The sequence below is a fragment of the Sinocyclocheilus anshuiensis genome, unplaced genomic scaffold, assembly GCF_001515605.1.
Source record: "Sinocyclocheilus anshuiensis isolate Anshui unplaced genomic scaffold, SAMN03320099.WGS_v1.1 scaffold800, whole genome shotgun sequence".
Taxonomy (NCBI): domain Eukaryota; kingdom Metazoa; phylum Chordata; class Actinopteri; order Cypriniformes; family Cyprinidae; genus Sinocyclocheilus; species Sinocyclocheilus anshuiensis.
This window is the reverse complement of record NW_015554126.1, coordinates 276,335-286,233: the sequence shown is the minus strand read 5'-3', so window position 1 is coordinate 286,233 and position 9,899 is coordinate 276,335. Positions and strand designations below refer to the sequence as shown.

The 9,899-nt window shown below is 36.2% G+C and overlaps 1 protein-coding gene across 1 annotated transcript in view; it reads left to right on the top strand.

Annotated features, from left to right (window-relative positions):
* LOC107670157 (malonyl-CoA decarboxylase, mitochondrial-like) overlaps positions 1–9,687 on the top strand; it is a 14,813-nt gene extending 5,126 nt beyond the window's left edge. Inside the window, exons 2-5 of the mRNA XM_016462668.1 lie at positions 4,689–4,801; positions 4,892–5,048; positions 5,301–5,453; positions 8,906–9,687. Of these exons, the coding sequence (XP_016318154.1) occupies positions 4,689–4,801; positions 4,892–5,048; positions 5,301–5,453; positions 8,906–9,451 (969 nt within the window). The 3' untranslated portion in view covers positions 9,452–9,687. The remainder of the gene's footprint in view (positions 1–4,688; positions 4,802–4,891; positions 5,049–5,300; positions 5,454–8,905) is intronic.
* Positions 9,688–9,899: the final 212 nt, after the last annotated feature.

Here is a 9,899-nt window from a genome sequence, read left to right as displayed (position 1 = left end):
AGAGCTTGTAACACTCCAAAGAGAAAGGAAAAATTGAAATCGCATCATATGACCCCTTTAAATTGCACAGTAATGGGATTAACAACATAGAAAAAATGATTTGACAGCGATTAGTGTACCTGAACAGAGCTGTTACTGACATTTCTTCAACATTCTCAATACTTCAAATGAACGAATATGAATGTATTATTAACATTACAGTAATATTCCACCCAAAAATGTAGATGAGTTTGTTTCTTCAGATTTGGAGAAATGTCGCATTCTATCACTTGCTCACCAATGGATCCTCTGCAGTGAATGGGTGCCATTAGAATGAGAATTCAAACAACTGATAAAAACATAATAATCAATAAGTAAACCACATGATTCCAGTCCATCAATTAACAGCTTGTGAAGTGAAAAGCTGTGTTTGTAAGAAACAAATCCATCATTTAGGTGTTAAACTGTCCCTTCTGGCCAAAATACCAGCCCATAATCCATAAACTTTCTGCTTCACAAGATTTTAATTGATGGACTGCAGTCGTGTGGATTATTGTGATGTTTTTATCAGCTGTTTGAATTTACCTTGGAGCAAATAGGTGTTCCCCCTGATGTAAGTTAAACATATTAATTTGGAAATTAGGGATGACAGATGCATGAACTTCGCAAGATTTGTTAAAAGATATGAAAAAAAGAAAAAGAAAACAGCTTTTATCATCTGTGCACCTTGTGTTAGTATTATAAGTGACTACCACAGCTGTTTCACAGACAGAGAGAGTGAGAGTGAAAACTAGATCCGAAACCCATAAACTGTGAACTAGCACCTGAACTGATTTCGCTCACCTCCTACCAGAGTGCTGAAGAACAAAATGTGTTCAAATGACAATAATCGGTCAAGACAGAGAACAGCTAAGATGCTGAGCTTTGCAGTAAAATTTAATCACACATCCCAAACTCTCCCGAGCAGAATTATCAGGATCCCAAAGAAACGTCAGTTCAAATTTTTGACCAGGTGCATTTCTTGATATATAATCAATAAACCAACATAGTTTGTCTGGACCCAAACAGGTGCCCTGCAGAACTCCTCCAAGTCTGCATTGTATTGGACAGTCAGCAAGCTGCTAGCAGTGGTTTTCACAGAGCAATTTAGGATGACTTCACTGACATGTCCTCTGCAGTATTAATGATTAAAAGTTACATTGGGTGACTTGTCAGTAAGACATTTACATTTCCTCAGTTCATTAGTTTTGAGATTTGCATTAGAGGTTTATATTAGCAGGGGAGATCTGCTCTCTGGAGCATTTAAAAAAAAGTTGTATTCAAAGCATTTTGAAGTAGAAAATTCTGGGCTGGAATCCAGATGCAAACGTTAAATGTTTGCAATAGCTATATACATTGAATTAATATTGTAAGTGATTACACTGTGTTTTACATAAAGTGAAAATCAAAAAACTAATAAGCAATTTCTATCATTTTTTTGCATATTTTGCCAAGCTACATTTGTGGTAATATTTTTAAGCGTTTACACTGTAAATCCTTTAATTGGTGTAAATGTAAATTAAAATCTGCATGTCATGCCAATTTAAGGAATAACACAGTGTAATCACTTCAGAAATATTTATATAATAAATATAAGAGAAATATAGCATATAATTTTGAACAAAAAATTTGTATAAACTGTGTAATAGTTATACACTTTCTTTCTTTATTTTTGAATCTATATGTTACTATTAATGAAAAAAGTGTTTGAACTTTCAAAGTCCTAGATCAAGAGTTCCAAAAATTAACACACACACACACACACACACACACACACACAGAGAGACACAGAAAAGTGTTTTTCTTTCCATACTATGAAGGTTAATGGCTTCACTTTCAAAATATCTTTGTTCCACATAAGAAAGTCACAGAGGCTGAGTAAATGTTGTGGGAATTTAGTTTTTTTGGATGGACTATCCCTGTAAACCATTTTTTGTATATTTTTTCCAGCATATTTTACAAAGCTACATTTTCTCAAATGCTCATGGTGTAAAACAGGCTTTCATTTTTATGTATGAACAGGTGAGAATTGCTTTAATGTCAGGTTTCTTCCATTTGCACCTGCCTTCTCCATTTTTCATTTATGTCAGTAAAATCAGAGAATGTCAAAAGCCCACTTTTAGGTTCTGTTCAGGTGCAGTCATTGACACGTCCTTGACATTCTTGCTCCTTTTGTGTAGAGCAAATTCCGCAATCTATTATGGGATCAATTTTCCGCCAAAAGTATTGCAGTCACAGATAAAAAAAAATAATAAGAATGAAACCAAAATTTAAAAGTGCAAGAAAAATATATTGCACAACATTTAAAAATGAAAGCAAAATTTCAGAATAACAAACAATGGTCACGGATTGAAAAATAATAATAATAACAAAATAATATACATTATGACTGATGAGCTGACGCTTATAGTTTAGCGCGAGTTAGATATCTTCCCCTCTCTGATGCACACAAGAAAATAAAAAAAGGTCTAAAAGGTGCAGCGCTTTTGAAAGTTGTGGCCTGCAGTCAATGGCACATATCAAAGTTGGATTCCACTTATGTACGCTTGGCCCTAGAGTAAATTCAGCCGTGTAAGCAAATACAAAACTCTTTTGGGTGAAGAATTTCAAATGCTTTCGGCTGCCCTGAATTTGAAGGTAGAACACCAAATAAATGCTTAGAAGTAATTTCCCAGCCCAGAGAGGATTTGATGAGTTTAAGGTTAAGTGGAACGGTGACTGCTGGGGCAGCCATAGGCTGTGGATTGCACTCTGAGTAAAGCTGAGATAGACAGAAAAGCAAAATGCCGTAGACTGCATTGCCAGTTCAGTCCCTGATGGCCTGCTTTCCTTGAACAGCCATCCTGTTTTCAGGCAGCACTACAATCCCAACTTTGTTAGATTGTTTTGAGCTATTGGGAGCCCTTTACATTGACACCCCCTGGTTATTTTCTACATACAAATGCATCACTTAGTGTCACATTTATGTATGCTGATCTAAGCGAGCGGGTTTATAGGGAAAAGCGTGCCGAGAAATGGTAATTCGAGATCTTTTTGCTTGCAGGCACAGCTGAAAGTGCTACAATAAGGTCAGATTTTACGTGTACTACCTATAGATGAAGCCGAAGCACGTACGGATGGCCTGTGTGGACATATGATTGATAGCCCCGCAATTCTTTTAAGCACATGCATCTGTGGGACAGGCTAGCGCCGAAGCCGCTTTGTGCGAGTGCCCTGGCGACTAGATCTAGATATTTGTATGCATGTTGTGTTGCTCATCACCATTACGAAAGAAATCTGACCCTCGAGGGAGAGTGCAGAACCATATCTCATGTGGGAAGCAACAGCTCTTTGATGAAATAGAACTGTGTTTACCACAGAAATCTTTCAGCGTCCTCGTATGGACGGCCGCTAACACAAATCTCGGCGATCTAATGAGAACACCACCAGAGCAAATAAACAGATGCTAAGAGCCGCAGAGGAAAATGAGACTCATCTGAAAGTATTGTGTACTGTACAGATGAAATGGCAACAACTGTGAGTTGGTGGGGTTGCTGCACATGATCTGTGAAAGTGGCTGTGAAATATTAATTCCCTTGACGGAAGCTGCACACTTTATAATTAGGCACCATTATGAGTGCAGCTGTACTGAGAACGTACTGAGAGATTCTTGAAAATCGGTGGGTATTGCACATGAATTATAATATTAAACCGGCCGTGTTCTACACTTCTGCAGTGTATTATTTTTTCCCTGAAGTCCAATTATAATATTAGTCAAGGTTTTTTGCACATGATTTAGTTTTACATGACCATTTGAGCATTCTCTTTGACCCTTAGGATTAAACAGGCTGCTTTTGCCACTCTACTTTTAAGACTGTATGTAAATAACCTCTTTGCAATACTGTGATGATTTCTGAATGACCCATTTTTGCAGCTTAGTTATCATAAATGGTCTGAGTGCAGATAGGAAGAAGTTTTGCATTGGGAATGTAGCATTTCAGGATGGTTCAGTTTTTTAACTGGACCATGTATAACCATCTTTAACTTTTAATGTAATTTATAACAGGTTTGTGTTGGATTTTTTATGAAAAAAGAAGCTATTTAAAATATGTTGTTTTTATTTTAACATAACTCACACTTATATAGAAAATACAAAAATTTGTTTGTAAAAAAAAATTTAAAAAGTGAATGACTCTTTTTGATTTGAGTCTGATTGAATTGGTTAGTTGATGGGGATATTATCATAAACTAAAACTATGAAAAACCATTATTTTTGTTAATTGAAAAAGTATAAATATGAAATATTAATATAAATAATAAAATAAAAAAATATATATAATAAAACTTGTTGCCTTAGCAACAAATTCAACTAAGTTGGAGCACTGAAATTACTAACTGGAAATAAATCAAAAAGAAAACTGTATTGTGAAAAAATAAAAAATCATAATCTTAAAAAAAAAAAACTAATGAAAATGGAAAAGCACACAAAAAAAATTTAAAATAAAAACTGAAAATGTTGCCAATTCAAAATAGTAAAATAATACCGGTTCAGGGTCTCACAATGTAATCACAATAATAATAACTTGAGAACTTTATGAGAACTTTCAGAACTTCTTTAAATGAAACAGCATGTTCACTGCTCACATTCTTCAGTGCTGTTCTTCTTGCGTTTGTATATCTTGGTGTGTTAGGATCTGAACAGCACTCTGAAGAGTCTTCTGTCAGAATGGTTCTCCGTTGGGTTACTCCGACTCGAAAGAATCACTTGGCAGTCCCCATGCGAGATCCTTCAGAAGATCAGCCAGTAAGATCTCACTCATATGTATAAACACTTCCTTTTTATTTGCCTTCCCAGTTGAGCCTTTTTTGTTTGTTTGTTTGGTTGATCCTACAGGTACGAGGCAGTCCATCCTGTGCGGAACTGGACGGATATCAAACGCAGAGTGGGGCCATACCGGAGATGTTACGCCTTCACCCACGCCTCCATGCCTGGAGAACCACTGGTGGTGCTGCACGTTGCCTTAACTGAAGACATAGCAAATAATATCCAGGTAAATGCAAATGAAAATCACATTTGTTATTCATCACAAAGAATAATTTATGGTCAAATAGAGTGTAAACGTATTATTGGGTTCATGAAGGGAGAGAGCGTCCTTGTGCAAGACAGGCAGTAAAAATGCTCCAAAACAGCACAATTTGACTAGAATGTACAGATTTGTTCAGTATGGTCCCTGATTCTGCCAACGCCTCCAGTGAGTGCTCCATGAATTTATTAATTTACCATGTGTCTCTTATTTTCCCAGGGAATTGTAAGAGAGTTTTCCACTCTAGACACGGATGAGGATGTGAACAAGATCAATGCGGCCATCTTCTACTCCATCTCCTCCACTCAGGCTGGATTGCAGGGGGTGGAGCTTGGAAATTACCTCATCAAGAGGGTGGTCCGAGAACTGCAGGTGGGCAAATGAATGAGACAATGAATCATAAAAAGTGATGTTCATCACAGCTCTTTAAAGAATTATTGCATACTATGGATAAATAATAAATGCTAGGAAAACAGTCTGCTATTGAGTCGAGTAGGATTTTAAACACTATATTCAAAATATTACATTATATATATGTGACCCTGGACCACAAAACCAGTCATAAGGGTTAATTTCTCGAAATTGAGATTTAACCGAGATACAACTATTTGAAAATCTGGAATCAGAGGGTGCAAAAAAATCTAAATACTGAGAAAATCACCTTTTAAGTTGTCCAAAGGAAGTTCTTAGCAATGCATATTACTAATCAAAAATTAAGTTTTGATATATATATACGGTAGGAAATTTACTAAATATCTTCATGGAAGATAATCTTTACTTAATATCCTAATGATTTTGGCATAAAAGAAAAATCTATAATTTTGACCCATACAATGTTTTTTTGGCTATTGCTACAAATATACCCAAGCGAATTAAGACTGGTTTTGTGGTCCAGGGTCACATATATTATGTGAGTGTGTGTGTATTTTATATTAAAATATATATATATATATTTTTTAAATAATTTTATATAATTAATCAAAAAAATTAATCAAAAAGTTTTTTTAATTATATTTTAATCAAATTTACATATATTGTTTTTTACATTTCAGTGCAAAAATAAAACAAAAATATAAATTATATATATTTACACTGTATAATTTGTATTAATTTTTGTTTTACATTTAAAAATGATTAAACACATTTTTATTTAAATTTAAATATTATTTTTCACCTTCACTTATATTGTTTTTTTTTTCTTTTCTTTTTGCAAAAATAAAACAATGTTTTTCTTTGGTTTTTTTTGCCCCCTTCTCTTGTGATATCAAAGGTATGGAAGCCCGTTTCCGCCACTGAATAAAAAATAAAAGCGGTAATTGCGACTTTTTATCTCACAATTCTGACTTTTTTTCTCAGAATTGCGTGATATAAACTCACAATTGCGAGACATAAAGTCGCAATTCTGAGAAATAAAGTCAGAACTGCGAGATATAAACTCACAATTCTGACTTTTTATCTCGCAATTGTGACTTTATATCTCGCAATTCTGACTTTATAGCTCGCAATTGCAAGTTTATATCTCACAATTCAAAAGACAAAAGTCAGAATTGTGAGATAAAAAGTCTGCAGTTATTTTTTATTCAGTGGCGGAAACGGGCTTCCATACAAAGGTGTTTGGCCCTGGTTTGGGCATTTTGTAAACAAAAACTAATATGCAATTTAATTAATTAATTAATTCAATAAAAAATTTAAATTGAACCTAAAAACTGTAATAACATTAGTATATTTGTCACACAGCATCACCTAGTGCCAGGCATTGTACTTTAGCACATTCCTAGCTGGAAGAGAGAAAAAGCAGGAAAACTAATACAATTTCAGCTGTCACCCTCAATAACATAAAGAAGGAGGGACACATGGCATGTCACAGAGCTCCTGCCTCTTTACTAGATGAAGGCGAAATTAAATGGAAAAGAAACGAGAGGCACTCAGGTTTAGAGATTCAGATGAGTTTTGCTTCAGCGGGAATGTTGGTGAAACAAAGTGCTAGATGGCTGTTTGTGTAATAGAGGTTAACCCTAGTAAAGAGCTCTCTGTGAAGGGCTGCGGTTCTCAGAGAGCTGATTTACCCAGATGAGAGATTGAAGGCATCATTTGAGTGGAAATGGACAGTTGATAGATATTATTTCATGCAAATTGTACATGTTGATGCTCTGGGTTTGTATTTAAATTAGTTTCTGAAGTGTGTGTGCAAATGCAGCTCACTTGTTTTTCTTTGAAAAAAGTACGCTCCATCTTGGTCCATACATATCCATATGACCCTTACAAAAAATGTACTATGGTAACCATAGTTTCCAGCAAAACACCATTGTTGCTCTAGGTATTGTTACTAAGTTTATTGTTACTACTGTTATAAATAGACTTATAAATAGGCAGTTTCATGTTCATATGAGATGAGTTACATGCCAAAGTTTAACAACTTTGTAATTATTGTTGACTGTGAATTGAAATCTGTGAGAAGTTGAAGCTGTTTGTAAAACTTGAGAAAATTTGTGTAAAGTTTATGTAGTTTGGAAAAAAGTATAAAGTACCTGTGAGAGTTTGAGATCATCCTTCTGCTGAAGAAAGAGTAAAGGTGTCTCACCATGCCACAAGGGGACGATTGGCGTGATGGATGGATGATAGACAGAAAAAAAGAAGTGGAGAAAGGTCACAGTGTGATTTAGGAGAATGGGAGGAGGGTTTGCTTGTCTTTCAGCAGAATCCTCATGGGGCTCTTCTGCACTCGCTTTCTATCTTACATTCACTCTCTTCTTGTCCTTACTCTTCATTCTCGCTCTCTGTAGCTTTAAACCTGCTGACTGATGTTTTACAGAAAATTGAGTTGATGAATGAAAAGTGATCTTGGACATGCTTAATCTCCCTTCACTCCTGCCTGTCTGAAGGAATGATGCATGGCAAAGAATGAGAGCGAGAGGGAAGTGTGATGGACTTGAGATGTGGAGGACTTAAACTCTCTGCTCCTCCGGGGCCAGTCTGACACGTTTGGTTTGTTCAGTGCTTTCTTCTTGTTGAATGTGGGCAGAAGAGGGAGAGAAAATGAGCGTGTCTATGTCCTTGTGGGGGATGAGAAAGAGACACAGTGGACTTGTTCAACATGGTTTTTAAATTAGTACAAATGGAGTGCGGATAGAGGATAAAAATAAAGAGAAAAAGAAGAATAAGGAGAGAGGATATAGGTACTTTATATAAAAATATCATGGTTTACACAAAAATATTCAGCAACAACTGTTTTTAACATTGATAATAATAAAAAATGTTTTTGAGCACCAAATCAGCATATTAAAATGATTAGGAATCATGTGACACTGGAATGTTTAATTGTATTAATATTTCACAATGATTTTACTGTATCTTTGATCAAATAAATGTGTTCCTAATTCAAGTTTCACAAGACATGTTCACATTCAGAACTCATTCAATGCAAAAACTGTCTGATTTGAATCTTTAATTAATGAGGTTGAGTGTTTTTGAGTTATTCATTAGTTTGTCAGTTCGTAAGAGTCATTTGCTTAAAATCCGCTCATAATAGTCATTTGTCCATGAATTGAGACACTCCTTGTGTTGTATTTTTTTTAACATGCTGCTCACAAACACAACTCAACAGAAAGATGTGTTTTCTTGCCGTTATTTCAAGGTACACATTTTGGGATCCAATTTGAGCTATACTGTATATTACTATACTCAGTTTTACTGTATTGTAACTATTTTGTTACAATAAATACTCAATTTACTGTAAAACCTATATGACATATATATCATTTTTGGGTGTGTTGGTATAGATATGCATTTGAGAGTTAACGGTCTGTGTTTACCTTTCTGTGCAGAGTGAATTTCCTCACATGGCCCAGTTCTCCAGTCTGTCTCCCATCCCCGGCTTCTTCTTATGGCTACAAGGGGCTCTCGGACAGCACAAGAAGGAGGGACGTGCCATAGAGCTCCTGTCTGAGCAGGAGTGGAGGGAGGTGGAGGATGTGACGGGAGCCGCCCCTGGTGCCCCAGCTCTGGAGGCCCTGCGCAGGCTCATCAGCACCAGCGAGTGGATCCGCTCCGACCGCCTGGTCCGTGCTCTGGAACCTGCCCTAATGCGGCTCTGCGCCTGGTACCTGTACGGAGAGAAACGCCGGGGCTACGCCCTAAACCCTGTGGCCAACTTCCATCTTCAGAACGGCGCCACCATGTGGAGGCTGAACTGGCAAGCGGACACAAGCCCACGAGGAATTGCCAACTCTTGCGGCATAATGGTAAATTATCGCTACTTTTTAGAAGAGACCAGCACAAACAGCACCGACTACCTGCAGAGTAAAGTCATCAAGGCTTCGGAGCAGGTGATGGGCCTGGTGTCACAATTCCAGAAAAACAGCAAACTCTGATTCAAATCTGTGGCTCTGCATTGGGACAAAATGTGTTGGCACTCAAATTCTGTGTTATAATTTTTTTATATTTTTGATAACTCAATGAAGGTTAAGCAAGCCTTATATGGATCTATGACTGAAACCAGCATATGTCACATTTCATTGTTAGTTCAGAAATGGACAGTTGTACTCTGCTTTTCTGAAAGATAATAATCCAATAAATCAAATTTTAAAGGCATAGTTCACCCAAAAATGAAAATTGTCATCATATGCTCACCCTCAAGTTGGTCCAAACCTGTATAATCTTTTTTTCTTTCTTAGAGAATCGGCCTGCAGCTTTTTCATCCAGCAGTAGTTCACAATGGCAACATAATGTCATAGATAAAACATTATTAAAAGTATTAAAGTAGTCCAACTTTTTGTGAAGAATAAATTGAAATGTAAATAATTTTTTGCTCTCAAATTG